This window comes from Euprymna scolopes, chromosome 27, assembly GCF_053919585.1.
Source record: "Euprymna scolopes isolate OS-2025 chromosome 27, ASM5391958v1, whole genome shotgun sequence".
Classification (NCBI taxonomy): Eukaryota; Metazoa; Mollusca; class Cephalopoda; order Sepiida; family Sepiolidae; genus Euprymna; species Euprymna scolopes.
Genome location: NC_136508.1, coordinates 91752329 through 91779170, shown reverse-complemented (window position 1 = coordinate 91779170; position 26842 = coordinate 91752329). Strand labels below are relative to the sequence as shown.

At 36.5% G+C, this 26842-nt stretch overlaps 2 protein-coding genes across 6 annotated transcripts in view; one reads left to right on the top strand and one right to left on the bottom strand.

Annotated features, from left to right (window-relative positions):
• LOC145248983 (uncharacterized) overlaps window positions 1-26842 on the top strand; it is a 309978-nt gene that overhangs the window by 10355 nt on the left and 272781 nt on the right. The gene's annotated exons all lie outside the window — the stretch shown is intronic.
• On the bottom strand, window positions 8590-21708 carry LOC145248988 (cilia- and flagella-associated protein HOATZ-like). The gene is made up of 3 exons (XM_080110826.1): window positions 21425-21708; window positions 14114-14217; window positions 8590-8835 (listed from the first exon to the last, which is right to left on the bottom strand). The coding sequence occupies exons 1-3, from the start codon at window positions 21672-21674 to the stop codon at window positions 8692-8694; spliced, it is 498 nt and encodes a 165-aa protein (XP_079966952.1). The 5' UTR covers window positions 21675-21708; the 3' UTR covers window positions 8590-8691.

Here is a 26842-nt window from a genome sequence, read left to right as displayed (position 1 = left end):
CTCGACCCCGGTACTTGATTTGGTGGAGAAGGTGGAACTACATTGCTTGTTGTCTAGTGTGAAGAACATTGAACATGTGGTTCCTCTACGTCTGTCCGGCGGGGCTTTCGCAGTATATCAACAGCTTAGTCCTGAGGAAAAACAGGATTACGAAAGGCTCACAATTTTACGAACATTCATTCCTTGTCAATTCATACATACCTACAAACATTTTACGAACATTCATTCCTTGTCAATTCATACCTACCTACAAACATGTTACGAACATTCATTCCTTGTTAAATCGTACATACCTGCAAACATTCTATGAACATTTCACTGTAATACAAACTGTCAAATATCTCCATCAGACAATCCATTCTTCGTTAAATCACATTCGATCCTACGAACACTTTGCCTCTCCTAATACAAGTTGTTAGGAGTAAATAAAATCGGTTCTCAACCTTTAATATTCGTCTGTCTTTAATTATATGGAGTCAGAATCTACATCTTTCCAATGTTGTTCATTTCATGTATTCTTTGTTGTGGCCTCTATGGCACCCTTTCCTACCCCTAATCCTTTTATAAACCTCCCAGGTCATACTGTCGATGTTTATTTCGCCGAGCTGATGAAATTGATGGTGTTGTTTCATGGGCTGCCTGAGCAGGCCTTGGCATGCAAACTTTTGGCAGGGCTCCCAACCAGAGCAAAGCAACTCCTGAAGGTTAACTCAAGCATAGCTTCATTGTCCCTTAATGACCTGGTAGACCAGGCCAGGACCGTGATGAATAATACTTATTAGATGGGAGAACCGGTAGTTGCTGCTGCACAGCACGCATTAAATGAGGATAGAACATCCCAGGGGCCCGTCCTACACAGTGACGTCATGTGTTATAGGTGCAATGACCAGGGCCACATTGCAGGGAACTGCTGGCGGTGACTGACAATGTAATAAGACTGGTCATATGTCCCGGGATTGTTCAGGAAACAGGGTCGGGGACAAGATGGTAGTGTCGACTTCTTCCCCAAATAGAAATTAGACAAGGGGCTTCCGACCATTCAGGTCTATGTCAATGAGATATTGTGCTCAGCACTCTTCGACTCTGGGTGCTCTTGCACCATAGTGAGTGTGGGCCTCTGCTGCACTTGGAAGAAGAAGACTACAAGATTAACCACCCTCAGTGGAGTGACGCGGACATGTTGCGGGGTGGGCACTGTGAACATTCGCACTAAAACTGGAAATTCAGCTAACATCGAAGCGCTTGTAGTACTCGAGAAACCGCTGAGCTTTGACCTGCTCCTAGGCTATGATGCCATCAGAGCCCTAGGTGGTGCTCACATAACACAGACGGGGGCGATACAGTTTCAGGAGGAGGTTCCAGTGTGTGCTGCTTTGAAGATTGATCAGCCAGACTTTATTGTCGAGTTTGACCAGCAGAAGAAGGCTTGGACAGCTGCGTGGAAGTCGTTGGAAAACCAGAAATCAGCCAAACTGCAAAATGAGGTAACAGAGTACCATGTGCCCTACCAAATGAGGCCTGCATATGAAGAGGAACTTCGTGATTAGGTCAAGGATGGCTGGTGATTCCCTACCCCTATGAGAAACTTGGACCTCCCAAAGGCCTGATTCCGCTGATGGTGGTCACTCAGTACAACAAAGCAAAGGGGAGGCCAGTGATGGACTATCTTGAATTGAACGCGCATGTTGATGTGTTCACAGCAGATGCTGATGCTTGTGCCAGCAAGTTACGAGAGTGACGCCAGCAGAGTGCCAATGTGTTTCAGATGGTAGTGTTTGCTGGCAGGAGGTACTGACAAGATTCCTCCAGTGTAATCCGTAAATTGGAGTCCATATTTTATGAAAGGGGGGCCGCCTGGAAAAATCCTCACAGACAATGACACGGCCTTCTGCAGTTTCATAGACGAGTGGGGGATCCAGCTCAAACACAGACGTGTATATGTACCAAGTGACAACGGCATAGCAGAGCGGTGCCATCGAAGTGTGAAGAGGATAGCAGCAAGAAAACAATGCATGATCACAGAGGCGGTCTACAGATATAATGCAACTCCAAAGGAAGGCATGACTGCTGCAAGCGCACCCACCAATGCGATCCATTGCTATTGAGTGCACATCAAGGACATTAACATGGGATCTGAGAGAAAGAGAAATTAAAAATGGCAGCCATGGATTTATAAGGTGTAGTCTCGTGGAATCTCATGAGATCTCATCTTCCACTGCACACATATGCAAATGGAATGAGGTCAGTTTTCTGAGAAAATGTCTGTTCACAGAGACAGTGGGGACAGACATGCTGGAAGTTGAGAGAGAAAGTTGTCAGTGACAAATTCTAGCTGGACTTTTGCGTATTGTATTTGGTTTATTTTGTTTTGCTGTTTACCAGCCCATTTAACGTCACCCAGGAGTGAGAGACTAGTAGCAGATCCACCAGCCCAAATGTGACAACAATACTCCATACATGGGCGAATGGTGGCCTTATAGCGGTACAGGATACTTTCAGGTGTAAGTAGCTTTCTCGTACGGTAGAGAGAGCCCACCTTCTTTGCAGCTCTCAATGTATCTGATCCAACTCATGCTCCCTGTGAACATTAGGCAGAGGAGTTTAAAAGAAGTACTTTCAAGTAGTGTATCTTTGGCCATTGTTATTGGTGGTAGAGAAGGTTTCTTGTAATTATTGAAGGAAACAAGCTTAGTCTTGGCAGCATTGAATGTGACCATCCATTTTTGTCCTTATTCCACTACAGATTGGAGGTCTTCCTCTAGTGTCTCTGCCATTTCCTTAAATATGTGTTCATTTGTTTTCCCCTCGTGACTATTATAGAACATGGTGTTATCAGCAAATATACTCATTTTCTGAATAAATATGGCATGCCCACATCAACACAACTTGTTCCGTGCAGTTTATCTTTTTTGGATTGAACATATAGTAGACTTGTATCAATGGGGCAAATTTCAAGCGTAGTTCTAAAAAAGCCACCCACCCCAATTTTTGAAGGCCAAACTGCTTTTAAAAAAGGCTAAATTCGTGAAATTTGACCTAAAATCATCAAGTGGTTTTGACATTTTTCATTTTTTTTTATAATCTTGTAAACTAGTGTCTATTTGATAATAATCTGCTGAAAAAATGAAAAAAAAAAAGGATACGAAAATAAAAAATACAAAGGCGAATACTGCTTCCACACGTGCACCCAAATAATTATCATTGATGCATTCTGAATCATTTAGTAGTAAAAAAAAAAAAAGAAATGGTTCCCATATTGCATTAAATTGAAGTCTACTTATGACGTCTTTGTCAAATAATTGTCCGGAAATGGATAATCATTTTATATTAAATTTATATCTGAAATTGTTCCTGAATCTAAATTCTTAAATATTTTGGAATGCTGTTGGGGCCAGTTACTTTACTGAAATCAAGGTTTTTGATTAGCTTGGCAACATCACACACAGATATTTGTATGTTGCATAGCATGTTTTCAGATACAGGAGGAAATACAGATGGTTAGTGGCCTTGGTCACATAGGGTAGAATTTGCTGTAAAGTTCTTTGCAAAGAGTTTGGCTTTGTCTGATGCTGACGAAGTCCATTGGTGATAGTTAGGATAGAGCACTCATTGCTCAGGATCCTGTTTGTTATTTGCCAAAAATGGTGGGAACCAAGCCGCTGTTTGGCCACTTTGGACTTGACAGACTGAGCATAAAACTCTCTCACATTCTCCATTACTCTTTTACAATGGTTACTGGCAATCCTGAAAGCGGTTTTAGTACATCTGTTACGATGGAAGCAATGGAAAAAGTGATTTCTGTGCGCAATGGCAGCAGCACTTTCTGGAGAGAAGCACTGCTGGAATTTTTTTGAGGGTATGAAACCGTCTATACCTACAATTAACCATTCTGTTAGGTCTGATACTATAAAGGACACATCCTTTTTAAACATGGAATGTAGAGGTAGATCTGATATAAATGAATGGAAGCTATCCCAGTCAGCCATAGAGTATTGATATGCTGTATGATGGAGAGGTACGTGTGAGGACTTATTACATTTCATTTTTATTTTAATTGATACAACAGAGTAGTCAGAAGATCCCAGTGGAGACAGAACAGAAGATGCACATAGCTCAGAGCAAGTTGTGAAGAAAAGGTCTATGAGACTTGCATACTGACCATCAGTATCGGGCACACGGGTGGGTTCGTGAACAATATGAAAGAGGTCATAAGAAATGGAGAAATCGTGACAGAAGCTCCCCTCATCATCGGTCTTGTTTGAGTGGGTCAAGTATTCGACGTTGTGAACATTGAAGTCTCCATATACGTGAATGTTAGCTGAAAAGGATAAGCAGATAGGACTTGGTCAATTTTCTCAGATATGCTTTTAAAGATAGTAACTCCGCTGTTGTGGGGGGTGATAGAGGGCAAATATAAATGCAGTCATGTGAGCAAGTGCAACCCGGAAGTACATATAGGGTAAATTAAGATCTTCTTTGGAGATATCCCTACCACATTGAAAGCCATCTTTAATGTAGGCACATATTCCATGCCCATGGCGATGTTGGGGGTCGGATTTGGATGTTAAGTTCGAGTATTCTTTAATTCCAAACTCTTCTAGAAAAGTAATCGGCCCAATGCCAGTTTCCCTCAGGAATAATGGGTTTGGGTTTAAACCTCTGGAAGGTTGGAACATAGACCTTTGAAGTTGGAGAAGGAGACATGGTAGTGGGGGTCTATGTTGGAAGTTGTAGATCTGGGTTTAAACACGTGTTTTTTCTGGAAACTTTTCATCATGATTTTTTGGGATTTATGGACTAGGTCGTCAGACTTGCTTAGAGCAGAGAGGGAAAGTAAGAGAGAAAAAGAAATTAAGAAATATATATTTTTTTTGTAGCACATAAGGTAAAGCTGTAACAATTACCCACTAATATGACATTGAGAGGCCCTAGCAGAAGCTACTGCATGGTCCAGAATCCATTCACCAAATGGCAATACAGCAGCCCCAGTATTTTGCACTTGTTGATTTAGTGGTTAAACCGATTTTGCACTTGTTGATTTAGTGGTTAAACCAAGGTTCGGGTCCCTGACTATCAGGTGGATAATGTCAACCCAGATAAAACGTTTACCTCCAGCACCCTTACTAGTGACATAGCCACAAGGATAGACATAGAAACAGAAAATTTCCGACATCTTTGGCGACTGTTCACACAAGATACTGCAAACCTATAATACAGCTTTTTCTTCTCTCTTTGTCAGAAAAATCACTTATTAAATATGAGGACTGCAAGCCAAATAAGGAGAAGCAAGAGTAACTGGAGCTGCCGGTAACACATCCACAATGCATTGTCTACTCTCCATCTGGTTGTACAATGGCCAGGAAATGGGTGATCATTCTACATAAAATTCATATCCTAAACTGATTCCCCAATCTAAATTCTAAAATTATTTTATTTTTTTCATAAACATAAATCTTTTTGGAAAATCCATCAATGCTAGATAATGCAAAGGTGACATAGTATCTGACATATTGTAGTATTGGGAATCCCAGCTTAATTGCTATATAGGTAGTTTTAGAAATAGAAAGTTATATAAGCATATTTTGATTTCCGATCAGCGAGTTAGCAAGGACAGAAGGCATCAAACTCAAGTCACCTTCAACGACCTAGATAGAATGTACGGGAAATTAAGGGGTGACACAGGAATTGTGGTCGTAGGCTTCCAGTTGATGACCACATGGGACAGTTGGTCCAGGCAGCAGATGAAGCAGATGGAAATTTAGGTTCCTCTCGACAACCAGGGTCCGAGATGTTAGGCTTGCCTTGAATAAAAGATTGAAGCTTCAAATCCCATTTTGTGGTTCATTGATGAATCTGTCTGCAGCAGTACCACTCTCCAGCAAAATGGCAGACCAGCACCAGCTACCAGAAGGAATCATCCGCTGGCCAAGGCAATCAGGTATGTTTGCATTGTATTGTTGCACATATACATCTCGGAGACCTTCCAAGACAAAAGAAACTGTGTAAGAATAAGAACGCACACACACACACACACACACACATACACACACATATATAACAGTGAACTGCACGTAAGAGCATACACACCCACACACATATATGTAAGAAGAGTGATAAAAACACAAACCCGTAAAAGTAACAGTAACAATAAACGTAAAAAGAATCGAACAATAAAAGAAACCGTAAAAGAAAACGTATAGTAATAAACGTAATAATAATAAATATAGTAATAATAAAAAAACACTAATTCGTTACGGTAACATTGATGCCGAAATTTTAACCAGGTCGCATCATCAATGCAAGAATAAACCTTGTTATCACAACAGAAAACCACGACGTAAATGGGTCCTTAAAGAAAGAAAAGAAAGCTAGATGACGTAATTGATAAAAAAACAAAACAAATAGCAAAAAAATGATGAATCGGTTTGATATGCCGCTTAGAAAAAAAATGAAAGAAAAAAATGCACAAGCAGAGCTTATTAAGTGATGATATAGAAAAGACAGAACTCTAATACAAATCATGTTTCTTTTTGTTGTTGTTTTTGGGGGAGACGCATGTGTGCGTTTGGAGGAAAAAGAAAACAAAAGAAACGCAATCGTTTAAAATGGAAAAAAAGAAGAGAAGGTAAGAAAGAAAAAATCCACATACTTACACCGAGAGTGCGGACGTTTTTTTTTGTTTTTTGTGCTATTGTTGTTGATTTCACATTTTTAAAATATATTGACTTTAAATGTGTAAGTGACTGTTGCCTTTAAATATCAGTGCAACATTTCTTGTGTATGAGGGTTTGGGTGCATCCAGTGTCAGCCAGCGTTGAGCGCCTACACCCATCAACTCGCACTGTCACTACAGGAGGGCTTTGTTCAGTGTTGCTTCGGGGAGGGTGCTAGCGCTGCGGCTTCCTTCCCTTGCCTGTTTCCCAGAAAAATCCGTGCTACATGGCTTGGCTTGTCGCATCAGTAACAGCGTCCTCGTTTCTGTGCTCCATAGTCCGGAGTGCGCTTTGCACCGCTTCTGCAGTCTCTGGCAAAGTGGTTGGGGCCGCCACATTTGTAGCACCGAGGGCTCTCTGTAGGTGATTCCAGTGCGTCAACCACTGCCAAGACCTGCTCCACATCATTCTGTAGCAGGTTTCAGGTTCTAGCCAACAACTCCTCCAACCCAAGCTCATTGAGCTTCGACGATGCCCGCAACAGCCGACTGGCGTCATCCGGGAACCCAGACAAAAAGGCACATGCCAATATTCGGTCACTTGCACTGCTGAAGAGAGTAGCAAGCTTCTTTAGGTCGGCCAGGTAAATGTCCACAGTCTCTCCTGACCCAAGCCGACATTCACAGAATTGCTTCCAGGCAACAAAAGGGTCTGCACTGAATGCTCCGTACAATGCTTGTTTTATTTGCTCCATTGTTGCCTCATCCCCGAGCTGCTGGTGCAAGTTTTCATATGTACATGAGAGCACACAAGATTCTGCGAGACTGCATTGTTATATAAGGCCGCAGGCGCCATCTTGGACCCTTTTCAGCATCGTAACGCTGCGTCGGCAAAGCGCACGCGAGGCCGTTTGAGAGGTAAGCCTGCGTTCCCACAATTTTCGATACAGTTGACTTTTGACAACTAAATATTTTCGATTACTAGCCAAATAGAAACATTACTAGCCAAACCCACATGATTTTTGGAATATGAAATCTTCGTTCTGTGACGAGTATGTACATCATAAAGATTTTTCTGTTTTTTTTTTTAAATAAGTGTAACTTTAAATATGCACCGAATTTTATGGCGAGACTTGAAGGTATAAACATTTGAATTGCTTCAGATGTTTTTTTGAACAGAGTTTGTTAAAAAAAAAAAGTGTTCAATTAAATTTTTATTGTTTAAATAATATGAGTTTTCTCGTTTTATTTTTAAAAAGAAATCAAGATTTTAAAAGCATTTTTCACTCAGTAATGTCTGTAAAAAAAAAACAAAAAAAAAACAATCACCAAAAGATAAGTTTTGTATTATTTCTAGTCACCATTTGGAAAAAAATCACTTGCTAATGCGACTGTTCCAGTTGCAATATTAAGCCCTAGAAAATATTGTTACCTTATGAATTCAGATTTTTTGTGATTTAATTTAGAAGGAAAATCCTTTTGCTACAACATACGTGTGAAAAGGGCTAAAATCTGACCCTTCTAGGGACATTTGTCAAACTACTTGCATACAGCATATACAAGAACACAATGCACAACTCTCTCGTTTAAGACATATACAGTTATCGCCCCTTATTTCCAGAGTTGCAAGTTTAAACTGATAGGTTGCAATATTGACTTCCTTTCTCTCTCTTTATATTTCACTCTTTTTTCATTTGAGGTGTCATGTGGTATGGACGTGTAGCGATTTCTCTCCTTCTGTTTTTCTTATAAACATACCTTGTACCAATCGCACGTAAAAAATTCCCACGGTTTGTAAGTTAGATATTTTGGTAAGTGTTGTTTTTTTGTTTGTTGTTTGTCCACTGTTTCTGTCCTCGACATGATAAACAACCTTTAACAGCACTACACAATCACGGCCAGTAACATGAATGCACAATCACAAGTTCACACCAATAGAATTTAGAAAAATAATTTTATTGCCACATCAAATGCTTTGATTAAATAAATTCGGAAAAAGTCTCTTTTCTGCCCCACAAAACAAGAAAAAATCTCCAATTTTAAGTTTTTATCTCTTCGAATTTTTCAATATCTTGCTGAACTTCCATGGCTAAACGCCTTGATTCCTGCTCTTTGGTATGGTTCTGATTCTTATATTTTGCTGATTTTGGCTCAGGAATTCTTTGACCAGATTTTTTTTCCAGCTGAAAATATAAAAATTTGAAATCAGTTTTATTTTAGACTAGCAGAGGTACCTAACATTGCCCAGGTGGAGAGAGGTGATGTAGTAAGGATACTGAGCAACCCTTAGAAAAAAAAATCAAACGCAGTAGGCAACCCGGATGGATAAAAGTGCAAAAAAAAAAAAGTAGGCAGGGAGGTTCAGAGGAGAAGAAATTCACAAGTCCGTGGGAACTTATACCAATTCTGCCACATTCCATTTGGCATAAAAAATGGTGTATCATGTTTCCAACAATCGATAGACAACCTAATAAAATGTGTAAAATCACTGACACTTTTGCATAAGTCAATAATATTATGCGGCCGCACTATGAGAGAACATGATGAAAATCTTAATCACTTCTTAGATGTTGCCAGGAAGCACGGGATAAGTTTCAATGAGAACAAAAGCATTATGCAAACGTAAGGTATGAAGTGTCATTTGTAAAGCCAGACCTTGAATGCTTTCATGCTTTAAGATATCCACCTCTACCACAAGATGCAAAAATCACAGCAGCAGGTTCTTCGTATGGTTTCATATTATGCTCAATGGATTCCTCGCTTCTCAGACAAAATTCAACGTCTAGCACAAAATCAAGTCTTTCCCTCTACCTGAATCCTGCTCAACTGATTTCTCCAACCTCAAAGAAGAACTTGAACATGCTTCCCTTACAACAATCGATCACAGCATATTTCTTAACATAGAAACCAATGCCTCTGACATTGCTCTGGCTACCACTCTCAATCAGAATGGATGCTCAGTTGCTTTCTTTTCTTGATCTCTTTGAGTCATTACTCTTCTGTTGAAAAAAAGCAGTAAATGGGGTCACTACCTTATCTGTTCCGTCTTTAAACTTATTACAGACCAACATTCTGTAGCATTTATGCATGACCTGAAACATTCAAGCAAAATAAAGAATGAGAAGGTGGAACACTGGAGAATAGAACTATCAGCCCTCACATTTGATGTAATTTATTGTCTTGGAAAAGATAATGCAGCCGTAGACACATTTTCTCAAGCAGTTTGCTCCTCGACTAACTCAACAGCTCTTTGAGGTCTACATATTTTATTGTGTCATCCAGATATCACACAAATGTCTCCTTTTGTACGCCTGCATAACCTTCCTTATTCCATTGATGATATTCGACGAACTATTAGGAACTGTGCAGTTTGTGCAGAATTAAAATCGAGATTTTCTCATCCCACCAATTTCAAAACTATCAAGGTGACACAACGATTTGTATGCTTAAGTGTTGATTTTAAAGGCCTGTTGCCATCTAATGGTCGAGAAATACCTCACAAACAGCCATAAATTATTTGTCAACTATTTTCACTGTTTGGCATGCCTTGCCTCATTCACTCTGATAAAAGTCCATCATTCCTTTCAACGGAACTAACAGACTTTTTGCATAAGAAGGAAGTAGCAACAAGCCGCACTGTTAAGTTTTGAGACATTGTGTTGAACAAAGATGGCGGCGTAGTTCAGATCAGTAACCAAGATGGCGACCAATAATCAAATGTAGTCCGTGGCGTAGTTAACCTCTTAAGTTCTGAGATATTGTGTTGAACAAAGATGGCGGCGTAGTTCAGATCAGTAACCAAGATGGCGGCGTGGTTCAGATCAGTAACCAAGATGGCGGCATAGTTCAGATCAGTAACCAAGATGGCGACCAAGAATCAAATGTAGTCCATGGCGTAGTTAACCTCTTAAGTTCTGAGATATCGTGTTGAACAAAGATGGCGGCGTAGTTCAGATCAGTAACCAAGATGGCGGTGAAGAATTAAATGCGGTCCGTGACGTAGTAAACGGCGAACTGATTGAATCCAAAATTCAACTATTTTTATAATTTTGGGACGTTTTCATTGGTTGTTTAGCACAGCCGTTGGTTATAAAAATGATTGGCAAATCCATTTGTCTCATACCCCCATTAGAAGTCAAAAACTTTTTACATGCACAATTGCTTATAACCAACAGGGAAATGGCCAGATGGAATGACTAAATGCCAAATGAAAAACAATATCGCTAGCATTGAGGTCAAAAGGGTTGCTGATTTCTCATTGGGAAACAGTTCTACACGATGCCTTATATTCCATTCATTCCTTATTATGTACTGCTACCAATGCTAAACCTCACAAGAGGATATTCCAGTACAATCAGAAATCAACATCTGACACCTCTCTTCCCAGTTGGCTTTTCAATCCAGGCTCAGTCAGTATGAACCATTTGTTGACAATGTTGAGTTGCTGGAATACAACCATCAATATGCACATGTTAGACTTCCAACTGGAAGAGAGGAAAAAGTCTCACTGTGACAATTTGCCCCAAAACCACAAGATAAATTGCCCAATACTAATGGTTGTACTATTTCACCAGAAGCTGAACCTCTATAACGAGATACCTCATTCGAACCTTGCATATTCAAAGAACCTCGTGAAACTTCACCTGCCGATATAATACTCGCTAAAAACCCATGAGAACTCATTCGTAAGCAACAACGTGTCAATCCCTATCACCTAAGAAATAAAGACGCTTGAACTTGAACTTTTGTGTATCATTCCATAACCCCACTCAGGGTGAATATCATATTATTAACATTTTTTATTGTTTGCACACTTTTAACAATTCTCTTTCCTTACAGCCTATATACCTGTGTTTTTTGATGAATAAAGCCTTATTCACATTACTTAGCATTTGTCTTCCGTGTTCTGAATCTCTACACAATGAAAGCTGGATCTACGACTATGACTCAGAGACAAACAGAGTTCCCAATGGAAGCATGCTGGCTCTCCCAGACCCAAGAAGGCCAGACAGAGCAAATCCATCCAGAAACTTATGATGATCCCTTTTTTTGACAGCACAGACATGATCTACAGACAGTCACATAGGAATACTATGTTGAGTTTTTAAGGCAGTTCAGAAAGAGATTCTATCAGAATAGGTCAGCAATCTTCAAATTGGGTCAGTGACATTTTCACCAAGACAATGCACCAGTCGACAACTCCATCCTTGTCATAGACTATCTGACCAAGATTGGCATCAAGACAGTTCCTTATTCTCCTTATAATCTAGACCTTGCTCCCTGTGACTTTTGGTTATTTCCTAAACTCAAGGAAAACCTTAGAGGCTGTCGTTTTGAGACAATTCAGAGGTTGAAAGAGTTTGTGATAAGGGTCATCGACACTCTTACACAAGACGACTTCCATACGGCCTTCCAGAAGTTGTTGGAACGGTACAACAAGTGCATTGCAGCCGCAGGAGATTACTTCGAACGGGACTAGAGTTTCATATGTACACTATAAATGCGAAAAAAGTCCAGAAACTTATTGAAGGAAACTCATATTTCTCTTAGTCTGTCTGTCCGTTACAATTTTTCACATAAACTACTAGAAAGATCTGATTAAAATTTTGTATGGACCTTTGTTTTGATAAGGTGCAACAAACTAAGTATTATTGTATCTGTTTGATGCTCGGTTAGGAACTAGTAGGGATTAGTATTTAGTGCAAAAATGAGCACAAGTCTAACCACATTCAATCATCAATTTGGCATGACCAGCTCATTCTTAGTCAATGAACTATAACTTTTGCTCATTTTAAGTCTAGTTTGTTCATATTTTTAAAAGCAAAACAAAGCACATGATTTTGAAATCTTAATACTATTATTATTATTAGCATAATGGTTATACTAGTTAGAACATCTTGTACCAAATATATCAAAAGCAGATGAATTCTTGAATTTAGACCACTATAACATTGCATCTCACAAATCTATATTTGATTTTGCCAAGCCACTTTGTCTTTTAATCATTATTGGCATAATGGTTATACTAGTTAGAACATTTTGTACCAAAATGGTTATACTAGACATTTCATATCTCTATATAAAATTACCCCACAAAAAAGAACTTCTCGCTATAAAAGAATCTACAAAATTGTGGATAGCTTATGCCCCTCCAGGGGCTCAAGACTATGGATGGATGGATATAAAATTAGATACATGCTTATAAATTTGTATTTACAGGATTCACTCCTAAACTAATTAACCAATCATTATAAGTTCTGTAACACATCTGTTAGGTGCAAGGGTTTCAAATGTGGGCTAGAAACGGTTTAATTTAGTTTTATGCAAAAGGGAGCAAAGAAAAGGTGGAAGTCTTCATGAAAATTCAAATGCATTCAATTTTTGTGAAATTTCAACAATATGTATTAGACACCAAATAAATTTCAATCTCTTCAGAATATTTTAAAGGGAGTTTTAGGGGACATAATATGGATACAATATCATGTTTAAAAATTAAAATATTTCAGATTTGCATTACATTTTATCTATAGTCATTAGACGCTAACTGAGGAAGATTCCCTGAATGTAAAATTCTTCTTAAGACCAATTTAGTTTAAGCCTTACATTTGAAACGTTCTCTCAAATCAAAATTATTCAATGGATTTTGATCAAAGTTTGAATAATCATTCTAGACATAAGGTTCAGTATTATTATATGTTGACTTGAATCTTCTTAAAGGGACACAAAAGTGATGAAAGTTGGAGAGAACTTGAATGACCACTAGACACTATCGTCGAGTGTCTAAGGTCTCTCTGTATTCAGGTTTGTCAGGACAACCTGACATGAGCTCATTTTCCCTACAAATAAATCCTGACTAAATGCTCCAAATCACACAGAAAATGAAATGAGCATCATCAAATGATTTCAAATGTACTATTAAAAACTACAAAAATACAGGGTTTAATAAACATCGGCAAAAATATTCTTTAGTTACTAATTTAAAAAAAAATGTAAAATAGTTTAGAAAAGATTAAAAACTTTAAAAATTTACATAATATATGATAAATAAATCCTATTTTTAGATGATTTTCGCACCTTAGTCTGGTTGAAAAATTTTGTTTGGGTGACATTCTGTCACCTCTCTTTTACTGCCACCTAGGGTGGACTGCCCCCTCCCACCCCCCTCTAGCTATGCCACTAATGTTACCTCAAGTAACAGCATGAAGCTAGATACTTCACCAGACTAGATTAATTCTTGTCCTAGAATCAAGAGGTCACAAGAAAGATACACTATAACATATTTAAATTGTCGATTGGGAAATTATGTTCTTAACTATTTTGTTAATTCAGTGTTTGAGATGTAAAAGAAACCTTTAATGGAATATTTGAATATCTATGTATCCTCATATAGATTAGATTAAGTGTTAAATAATTCTAGCTTATGATGAATACATATACAAAGATTTCAAAATATTTTCCTACCGCCAAACGCTCCCGTCTTCTTGCTAAAAATTGTTCTTGAATGATTTGTTTCCTTTCATTAAATTTAGCCAAATATTCTTCCTTTTTTATTGAATCTGACATTTCTGAAAAATAAGAAAATGAAAAAAAGGCCGATAAGAAGGAGGATTATGATCCTTTGTCAAAAAGCCAACACATTAGTTATCTATCTAATCTATATAATTATAAAACTCAGATCAGCTTGCTTGAGCATTTAAACCGTCCAACTGGTTTCTGACTTCCGGTTTCAAAGAATTTGTCTGCTTACCTATTTCATAGCTGCCTTGTCTTAAGTCTGATATTAAAAGCCACTTCTGCTATTCAAAGCATACACAAGGTCAATAATATTTTTTTGTTTTAACTTATTTTAACGTGTTTTCCTTACAAATAAATGTAATTTAACACTGTTGAGTTAAAATACTAATTTAAATATAAATATGCAATATATAACTCTAATCAGATTTATAGCCAAATTTTGGTAGCGCTCCTGTTGATTCTGATGATTTATTTTTTTCAGGCCTTACTTAAAAAATATTTTCTCTTCAAAGAGGGGAAAAGTAGAAGTTTCGTTTCCGTAATGCTTTTAGTAGAGCCTCCTTAATTTTAATTAGTGCTTGCAGTAGTGCTCTGGAGGTTGCCTGAGCTTTATTTTTTTCACTCATCGCTTAAAAAAATGTTTTCTCAAAACAATAAAATACAATATAATCTCAAAATCACTTTTTATTTTGAATATTTTTCATCTTGCCTTTTAAGGGTCAACAGATAATCTAGTACATAAATATAAATCAGTCAAATTTTTAAAGTTAGACTTAAACGGCAATGTATCTGATGAAATAGATATTTGATTCTGCCTAACCAGTGAATTACAGTAATTTTCAGTTTAGGTTTTTTATTATCAGAATTTTGCCATTCAAATCGATTTAAGTAATTACATACTATATCCACACAGAAATTTATTTTGGTGACAATATGTTTGTTGCAGTTATATAAGTTAATGGAGAAAAATATCTGGTCCATCTTTGATCTTGATTTGACTGATCCTCAGAAAAGTTACAAATGAAGATTTGTACAACTCAAAGTCTTGCTGGCATTTACAGCAGCTTTATTTCGGATGCTTCCTTCATTGGAAAGCTGCAACGCTGGTTCTAGATTCTCACTATCGACATTTATCCTTACTCGGATTCATTGCTGTCAACGACCATCTTTCTCCTCTGACTGAGTCTGCTAACTCTCTGACTCACAAGTCTTGACTAACTGATCTGTGTATTTCCAACCTCTCTCCTAAGATGTCTTCTTAAGTGACCTATATGTCAGACTAGGTCAGATTCTAGAGGTCAGGCCTGTTTTTCAATTATTGTTTATGCTAGTTATGAAAACTAACATTCCTTTCTATAAAAACATTTTAACATAAATTATTGTATCTGAAAATATTTATTTCGCTATGATAACATTCTTTCTGACGTTATACTTTTACAAATATTAATAACGATCATAATAACCATCAATCAGCATATCTTTCAGCAATAGCTAACATCATGAGATTATCAACAAGTTTTGTTACCTTGGTGAGACCATTGAGGCACACAGCGGAGTAGACGCTTGCGTGATTGCAGGTGTATGTTCAGGACACTTCTGTCGTTACTAATCAATAGAGCATTGCCATTGTGGACTAAGTGAAGAGTCTATCAGATATGTGTATTTAAAGTTATGACCTATGGAAGAGAAACCTGATCAGCAGGTGTTGAGGACATGTGTTGCATGGAGAGAAATAATGTGAGAATGAAACAATGGCTGTATAGAGTGTCCCAAAATGATCTGACATATTTATAGGTAAAAAAAATTAAATAACAATTAAATAAAGAAAATATTTTTTAATTTTTTTAAATGTGTGTAAAATGCCATTTTATTTTAACTAGGTCAAAATTCATTTATATATCTCTTTATGCATTTTTATAAAGTTTTAGAATACCCTCAAGAATTGGACAGTTGAATGTGGTGATATTAGTTGGCCCACAAGATCGCTTGCAATTTTTTCTTGTGGGGATATTTGAAGTTAAAAGTATTCAGCCACCGCCCTCGATCTCTTGAAGAATTGAAATAAGCTATTTGTTCTGTAATTGCTGCTATTCCACTCAAAATGATCCATCGAGTTATTGAAATCTTTTGTGAATGTCTACAATCGTGTGTTACCAATGATGGGAAACGTTTGGCTTATTTAACATCATAAGATTATCAACAAGTGAGATTGCTTTATTTTTTTTTTTAATCTGTAGTGGTACTCAGGTCTCATAAGATCCCTTTTTCCACCACAAATAAAACAAAATAAAATCAAACATGTGAAATAAAAGGTGTTTATTTACACAAAAATAACAAGTAACATATGAATCATTTTTTAGTGTCCAGAAGGTGTGTCTGGATAGACAGTTCTTGCAAATGTGAAAGTTATTGAGACTGTTCGTTGTTTTGACAAGAAAAAATCAGAGAGTGTCGTTTGTTTTCCCAGCGAGAAAACAGGCTTAATTTTTGTGTATACTAAGAGAAATGAAGAAAACAGTAATGTCCTTGCGTGCAGCTGAATCTCTTGTGTGCATGTGAGTGGATGAGCACTTCTGTGTGTGCATGTGTGTGTGTGAATAATCGTGTTTTGTCATACTGGCGGCAAAATACATAGCAATGAAGTCGTTGACATGAATAGAGACGTGAGCAAAGAGTGAGGAACGCAGAGTGCAGAGCGCTGAGTGAGAATGAGTGAGTGAGTGAATTCATTTAAGTATTTGTTGATTGGCTCCCAAGTGATGTGAGAAAAAAGGTTTTGAAAATTAAATATTTTTGTGGCAGGAGCATTGATTGGTTGAGAAGTGCACTCTTTTGTCATGTGGTATACTTTCAACCATGTCCACCAAACAAAACAAACTTTAAGTTTTGTTCCCTGCAGAAATTTGCGTGGGTGTATTTTTTAAAATCTTTGCGCCCCTGAAATTTATAATTTTTTTGTTTGCGCGGGTAATAGTGTTTTAATTCATTTATTTGTTATTTTTAGAACAAGAAGTGAATGCATTTTTTTTAGGTGTGTTTAACTGCACAGATCTTTGTCCTTGTTCTTCAGTATCACACAATATTCTCTACTGTGTAGGGGTGGGGTTTAGCTGCTTGTCGGGTTTGTTGAGGGTATTTATGTCGTGGGGGGCACAAGTGCTTGCAGTTCGTCAGAGCATTCATCATTAAAATACTTGTAGAACAGGCAGAGGGATGCAACATTTCGTTGGTGGGACAGAGGCTGAAGCTTAGATGACAGTTCAGGACCTATCAGGTTGGGAACTCTCTTTTGGACCTGTCTAGGAGCGAGAGACTAGTAGCAGAGGCACCATCCCAAATATGACAACAATACTCTATACATGGGCGAATGATGGCCTTATAGAGATACAGGATACTTTCGGGCATTAGTAGTTTTCTAGCACAGTGGTCCTGGCAATGCTCTCAATGTAATTGTTCCAACTCATGTTTCCTGTGAACGTTAGGCCGAGGAGTTTAAAAGAAGTACTTTCAGTTAATGAATCTTTGCCCATTGCTATTGGTGGGAGAGAAGGTTTCTTGTAATTATTGAAGGAAAGAAGTTTAGTCTTGGCAGCATTGAATGTGACCATCCATTTTTGTCCCCATTCCATTATAGATTGGAGGTCATCCTCTAGTGTTTCTGCCATTTCCCTAGATATTTATTTATTTCTTTTCCTGTTGTGCCTGTTATAGAGCATGGTGTCATCAGCATAGATACCCATCTCAGAGGCAATTTTGTCAGGGAGGTCATTTATGAATATTAGGAATAATAAAGGCCCTGCATTTATAACATATTGTTTAGATGTATGACCGTTGAGGACAACCTGAATTTTTCTCTTATCTAAGAAAGATTTAATTATGTGAAGAGCCATTGCTCAAAACAACAAGATAATATAAAAAGGCTGACTGGGAAGCAATCAGGGATCTCATCAGTGATGCCCCATGGGGAAATATCTTTTCTCTTTCTGCTGAACAGTGCGCAAATGAGACCACTGAATGGTTCAAAACAGCAATTGAAGCACATGTTCCCATGCGGAAATTTTATAGCAAGCCCCACTCTCCCCAGTGGTTTACTTCTACTTGTGCAACTGCTTGTTTTTACTTGTTTTGCAAACCAAATAAACATTTTACAGTAAATAAAAACAATACTTATGCACTTATTGAACTGTGCTGAAAAAATAACGTTATCTATAAATATAAAAGCGAAAATATGTGTATGTATGTATGTATGTATGTATGTATGTATGTATGTATGTTCGCTTTTTGTGTATGTCTGTAAAACGCTTTTTTCTGAGAAGCGGTCAGTCAGCTCACAACTTCTTAAAACTTTTTATATCACATATAAATCATAATATCTACGAGTTAACAACGGAGGTCGCCAGTCTATTTAATTTGCTCAACTTTGAAAAGATAAATATTCAACATTTTTCGCTTGCTGTGGATTAGGCTTTTTGTATAATAAAAACGACACTAATTCTGGCGGTATTTTTCCGGTCGCAATCGCCGGAAATCTCCGAAAGCAATCAGTTTGATTAATGCGGAAATTTTCCTTATATCAGACAATTGCTATTCAATTTGGACAATCCGCTTTTTATGGGGAGCTGGTTTCCCCCACAACATCTTGGGGAAACAAAACATAAATAAAAAAAGCTGCCCCACAGTAAATACTGGCCCGCAGTCAAAGTTGACCTCATTAACTCATTAAAACATGCACCTGCCAATTCTAAATAATTAAATAAATTCAAATGTGTTTCCGTTAGGATTTTGTGGTGCCCAGTGATTAACATCGCACGTCTTTTTTCACACTTTAATTTCCAACTTTGCCTCAAGGGTTTGGGTTCGGGTTCGATCCTCATACTTACCTACTAAACTTTTTTTTATTTTACCCCCCCCCCCCGAAGTTTTTTATTTTAACCCCCCCCCTGAAGTTTTGATTTACCCAAAACCACATACACCTACAAACGCCCGGGCAACGCCGGGTACCCCCCGCTAGTATTTAGAAAGCCATTCTTAACATGGGGAGAGGAGGGTGTTTTGTAACTATTCTGTACTATCACCTAAGAATTTCATAAAAAAAAAAGATATCATAAAACTTTAATTTAACTTGAAATTACTATTTAAAAATACCACAGTTCAATAAGTGTGCAAGCACCATAAAACCCTAAAAACTTATCTAATTAGGTAGAAAAGTAACGTATCTTGCCTTTGAGAGCATTTATTTGTTATATATATTTTGGTAAATGTTTACTTTAACTATAACAGAACACCAACTAATAAAATTTGGTTTTCTAAGGGTTTTCAGGTCGTTGACAACGAATCTGACATTCAAACCCGTTGCAACTTTGCCGTTTGCATGGTATTAACCCCTGGACCCTTGTGCCATTTTGCGGCATATCTCCACCTTCGTTTATGCTATTCTTACATGATGTGTTTGCACGCGAATGCGTGTAGTAAAGTGACTTGTCACATCGCGGAGGAATTTTTAGCAGACATTTGAAATAATATGAAAGTTTTCAAAAACAAAAATAATGTGGTTTATTTTCTGTGTTACGTAGTTTTTGATGCTTTTTAATTGATTTAAAAAATTACGTTTTCAGGAGTGGTTTACAAAAACACTTTTATGTTTCTGTTTTCTTTTTTTTTTTTTTTTTTGAGAGGTGTATTCAATTATAGAACTTGCATAGTTTTTTCCTCCAAAAACAAACAAATAATAAAAAAATTAACAAAAAACATGACAATGTTTTTGTAAACCGCTTGTGAAAACTTACTGACAACATTATTTTTACTATTAAATGAGGTGAAAACTATTTCTTTTTTAATTGTATGAAAAATATTTCCTTTCCTTTAAAATTTCCGCCATATATTCATGTGCCTTGTGAAAAGTCACGTGACTACGCGCGTGCGTGCACAAACATTTCAGTGAGAACTACTCATGGTAGTATTAACGAATACGGTGATATAATATATCACCGTATTTGTTAGCAAAATAATGCAAGGTTCCAGGGGTTAATACCATGCAAACGGTCAATTTACGACGAGTTTGAATATCAGATTCGTTGTCAGTGACCTTGAAAACCCAGTATAAACCAAATTTTATTGGCCGGTGTTCTGTTGTAGTTAACACACACACACACACATATATATATATATATATATATATATATATATATATAAGATGTTTAAAATTCAACGTTATTTCAAGCAGTTAATGGTAGCCGAATGGATTAGGTCTCCGCTAATCGAGCCAGAGATGTCTCGTGATACAGGGTTCGAATCGTTCGACTGGTATTAATCGTGACACCCTGCACTGAAGATTCCCGAAAGGATGAAACACTAGTGTCTGTAGGTATTTAATTATTATAGTAAAAAATAATTATGACAGCCCCTTTAAGAAATTCGTTTCTTATCGTTGAGCACTTTCAGTTGAATTAAAGTCGGTCAATTTAGCTCTTATGCGTAGATCATCGTATAACGATTAGATCACTGTCTGACTGACGTAAATGAACATTTAAAATTAAGATGTTTAAAATTCAACGTTATTTCAAGCGGTTAATGGTAGCCGAATGGATTAGGTCTCCGCTAATCAAGCCAGAGATGTCTCGTGATACGGGGTTCGAATCGTTCGACTGGTATTAATCGTGACACCCTGCACTGAAGATTCCCGAAAGGATGAAAAAATAGTGTCTGTAGGTATTTAATTATTATAGTAGAAAATAATTATATATATATAATCGCGAATGTGGGTTACGTTCTCGCCACACAATTGTGGATTGGAAAATTTTCCTGCGTGATATATGCAGGGACTATTTTCTTAGGAATCCCCGGCAGATTGGAGGCCCAGGTCATACGGTAGAAATCGACGAGTCTGTTTTTAACTGCAGAAAACACAACGTTGGCAGACTTTTGACACCGGTGGTCTGGGTCTTCGGTGGATACGACGCTGCCAAAAAGGAGGGTTTCTTGGTCACTGTACCAAATAGGAACGCCGAAACCCTCCTTCCACTAATAAATAAAAAGAAATCCTTGTTTCTGGCGAAAAAAAAAAAAAAAATGTACAAATAATCCTTGTTCCTGCCCCCCCCCCCAAATGCTTTTTATTGCCCCTTTATATATATATATATATATATATATATATATATATATATATATATATATATATACACACACATACACACGCACGCACACACACTTTTTTCGTACGTCTGTGTATTTTAATACAACCCCTCGCTTTCTTCTCACCTGTGTGCTGCTTCGATTTCAACTTGAACAACAAATCCAACTCATTTTCTCTACGACTTTTCACACTGGACGTCCGCAAACGTTGTTTAATGTCACTTGACACCAATCGAGACTCGATGGGAGGTTGCAGTTGCACAGACATCCAGAAATGTCGAGCCAGAGCCGAATCCTGAGCACTCGAGTCACAAAACTCTGTCGAACACTCCGATTGTCGAGTGTCCAAAATATTGAAATGCGACAACGACGCCATTTTGGGTCACGTGATATTGCTCAGCTGGTTGCTAAGCGACAACTACAGATTTTTGTTTCTAGCGGGGAAGCAAACCGAAAATGAAACACAATGAGACCAACCAAAAGAAAAAGTTACGTATTATATAAGTGTTTATTCAGAAACAGAGACCGCGTTATTGTTGGCAGGTTTCGGGCAGGTTACATAAAATGCAGGAAAATGGCGAACGAAAACTTTGTGTTTATTTTTTGTTTTCTTGAAAATGATGGCCAAAACTTTTCATATATTTACTAGCGTGGGTACCCGGCAATGCCCGGGTGTTTTGAGAGAGGTGTGTGTGGTTTTGGTTAAATCCAAACTCCGGGGGGGGGGGTAAATAAAATAAAAAATTTTGGTAGGTGATTATGCGGATTGAACCGGAACCCTTGAGGCAAAGTTGGAAATTAAAGTGTGAAAAAAAAAAATAAATAAATAAATAAAAAAAATAAAAACGTGCGAGTTAACAATTGATAATAAAGAAAAAAGTTGGTATGAATGAATCTCAGGGCCCCATTATTTATCTTTTCAGGTGTTAGAATACCTCCAAGAAGCCCACATCCAATAATTTATTTTTGACCCTGCCCATCCCCACGGTACACATCTACCTATATATATATATATACATATATATACCTATACCGGTACACACACACACACACACACACACACACACACACACACACACACACACACACACACACACACACACATATATATATATAATTTAAAGGAGATTAGAATAATAGTCTAAAGAGCTAAGTGTATTTTAATGTAACAGTGAAATTACTAGTTTAATTAAAATACAGGAAATGCTCGTTGTAATTTAGATATATAATAAGCTCGATAGTTAAATGTCCTAGAGCTAATTCAATATTAAGTAAAGCGATTTTCAATTTAAAAATTAAAAAAATTTTTTTTAAATTTAAAAATCAAATTTTAATTAAATAAAAATTAAGTTTCATAAGAAGGAACAACAACAAAGTCAATTATCTGTACGATCGTTTCGGAAATCCGTGCTTTTTATTTGTGGTATACATGAAGCTATGTAGAACAATTATATATAGTTTTTTTGGTAAGCACGGTCTCCTCATCAGCAAATTTAGGAGGATTTTTATTGAATTTAAAAGACACCATAAATAAACCTAGCATTAAAAGTAAGGGAGATGAATGCCATTCTGTTTCACAAAATCTTAAATATTAAATCAGCCAAACGTTTCCCATCATTGGTAACACACGATTGTAGACATTCACAAAAGATTTCAATAACTCGATGGATCATTTGGAGTGGAATAGCAGCAATTACAGAACAAATAGCTTATTTCAATTCTTCAAGAGATCGAGGGCGGTGGCTGAATACTTTTAACTTCAAATATCCCCACAAGAAAAAATTGCAAGCGATCTTGTGGGCCAACTAATATCACCACATTCAACTGTCCAATTCTTGAGGGTATTCTAAAACTTTTTAAAAATGCATAAAGAGATATATAAATGAATTTTGACCTAGTTAAAATAAAATGGCATTTTACACACATTTAAAAAAATTAAAAAATATTTTCTTTATTTAATTGTTATTTAATTTTTTTTACCTATAAATATGTCAGATCATTTTGGGACACTCTATACAGCCACTGTTTCATTCTCACATTATTTCTCTCCATGCAACATATGTCCTCAACACCTGCTGATCAGGTTTCTCTTCCATAGGTCATAACTTTAAATACACATATCTGATAGACTCTTCACTTAGTCCACAATGGCAATGCTCTATTGATTAGTAACGACAGAAGTTTCCTGAACATACACCTGCAATCACGCAAGCGTCTACTCCGCTGTGTGCCTCAATGGTCTCACCAAGGTAACAAAACTTGTTGATAATCTCATGATGTTAGCTATTGCTGAAAGATATGCTGATTGATGGTTATTATGATCGTTATTAATATTTGTAAAAGTATAACGTCAGAAAGAATGTTATCATAGCGAAATAAATATTTTCAGATACAATAATTTATGTTAAAATGTTTTTATAGAAAGGAATGTTAGTTTTCATAACTAGCATAAACAATAATTGAAAAACAGGCCTGACCTCTAGAATCTGACGTAGTCTGACATATAGGTCACTTAAGAAGACATCTTAGGAGAGAGGTTGGAAATACACAGATCAGTTAGTCAAGAGTTGTGAGTCAGAGAGTTAGCAGACTCAGTCAGAGGAGAAAGATGGTCGTTGACAGCAATGACTCCGAGTAGAGATAAATGTCGATAGTGAGAATCTAGAACCAGCGTTGCAGCTTTCCAATGGAGGAAGCATCCGAAATAAAGCTGCTGTAAATGCCAGCAAGACTTTGAGTTGTACAAATCTTCATTTGCAACTTTTCTGAGGATCAGTCAAATCAAGATCAAAGATGGACCAGATGTTTATCCATTGGCATTTATCTTATACAACTGCAACAAACATATTTTCACCAAAATACATTTCTGTGTGGATATAGTATGTAATTACTTAAATCGATTTGAATGGCAAAATTCTGATAATAAAAAACCTAAACTGAAAATTACTGTAATTCACTGGTTAGACAGAATCAAATATCTATTTCATCAGATACATTGCCGTTTAAGTCTAACTTTAAGAATTTGACTAATTTATATTTATGTACTAGATTATCTGTTGACCCTTAAAAGGCAAGATGAAAAATATTCAAAATAAAAAGTGATTTTGAGATTATATTGTCTTTTATTGTTTTGAGAAAACATTTTTTTAAGCAATGAGTGAAAAAAATAAAGCTCAGGCAACCTCCAGAGCACTACTGCAAGCACTAATTAAAATTAAGGAGGCTCTACTAAAAGCATTAGGAAAACGAATCTTCTACTTTTCCCCTCTTTGAAGAGAAAATATTTTTTAAGTAAGGCCTGAAAAAAATAAATCATCAGAATCAACAGGAGCGCTACCAAGATTTGGTTATAAATCTGATTAGAGTTATATATTGCATATTTATATTTAAATTAGTATTTTAACTCAACAGTGTTAAATTACATTTATTTGTAAGGAAAACACGTTAAAATAAGTTAAAACAAAAAAATATTATTGACCTTGTGTATGCTTTGAATAGCAGAAGTGGCTTTTAATATCATACTTAAGACAAGGCAGCTATGAAATAGGTTAGCAGACAAATTCTTTGAAACCGGAAGTCAGAAACCAGTTGGACGGTTTAAATGCTCAAGCAAGCTGATCTGAGTTTTATAATTATATAGATTAGATAGATAACTAATGTGTTGGCTTTTTGACAAAGGATCATAATCCTCCTTCTTATCGGCCTTTTTTTCATTTTCTTATTTTTCAGAAATGTCAGATTCAATAAAAAAGGAAGAATATTTGGCTAAATTTAATGAAAGGAAACAAATCATTCAAGAACAATTTTTAGCAAGAAGACGGGAGCGTTTGGCGGTAGGAAAATATTTTGAAATCTTTGTATATGTATTCATCATAAGCTAGAATTATTTAACACTTAATCTAATCTATATGAGGATACATAGATATTCAAATATTCCATTAAAGGTTTCTTTTACATCTCAAACACTGAATTAACAAAATAGTTAAGAACATAATTTCCCAATCGACAATTTAAATATGTTATAGTATATCTTTCTTGTGACCTCTTGATTCTAGGACAAGAATTAATCTAGTCTGGTGAAGTATCTAGCTTCATGCTGTTACTTGAGGTAACATTAGTGGCGTACCTAGGTGGTAGTAAAAGAGAGGTGACAGAATGTCACCCAAACAAAATTTTTCAACCAGACTAAGGTGCGAAAATCATCTGAAAATAGGATTTATTTATCATATATTATGTAAATTTTTAAAGTTTTTAATCTTTTCTAAACTATTTTACATTTTTTTTTTAAATTAGTACCTAAAGAATATTTTTGCCGATGTTTATTGAAAACTCTAAACCCTGTATTTTTTTAGTTTTTAATAGTACATTTGAAATCATTTGATGATGCTCATTTCATTTTCTTTTAACCGTGAAAAATAATTGGAAAAAGGATTAAGTGGTTATATAAGTGTCATATCTAAGGGGGGTGGATGGTCCGAGTGACAGCAAAAGAGGGCTGACACAATGTCAGTAGGGTGGCGTTTACTGTAGCTACGCCACTGATTAACATCATTTAGAGAAGACACATCATCCCTCATACAAGCTAACGTGGGTTAGCCATGCCAAAAAGATCTTATTTGGGTTGCGAATACTGTGTGATTTGGAGCATTTAGTCAGGATTTATTTGTAGGGAAAATGAGCTCATGTCAGGTTGTCCTGACAAACCTGAATACAGAGAGACCTTAGACACTCGACGATAGTGTCTAGTGGGCATTCAAGTTCTCTCCAACTTTCATCACTTTTGTGTCCCTTTAAGAAGATTCAAGTCAACATATAATAATACTGAACCTTATGTCTAGAATGATTATTCAAACTTTGATCAAAATCCATTGAATAATTTTGATTTGAGAGAACGTTTCAAATGTAAGGCTTAAACTAAATTGGTCTTAAGAAGAATTTTACATTCAGGGAATCTTCCTCAGTTAGCGTCTAATAACTATAGATAAAATGTAATGCAAATCTGAAATATTTTAATTTTTAAACATGATATTGTATCCATATTATGTCCCCTAAAACTCCCTTTAAAATATTCTGAAGAGACTGAAATTTATTTGGTGTCTAATACATATTGCTGAAATTTCACAAAAATTGAATGCATTTGAATTTTCATGAAGACTTCCACCTTTTCTTTGCTCCCTTTTGCATAAAGCTAAATTAAACCGTTTCTAGCCCACATTTGAAACCCTTGCACCTAACAGATGTGTTACAGAACTTATAATGATTGGTTAATTAGTTTAGGAGTGAATCGTGTACATACAAATTTATAAGCATGTATCTAACTTTATATCCATCCATCCATAGTATTGAGCCCCTGGAGGGGCATAAGCTATCCACAATTTTGTAGATTCTTTTATAACGAGAAGTTCTTTTTTGGGGGGTAATTTTATATAGAGATATGAAATATCTAGCATAACCATTATGCCAATAATGACTAAAAGACAAAGTAGCTTGGCAGAATCAAATATTGATTTGTGAGATGCAATGTTATAGTGGTCTAAATTCAAG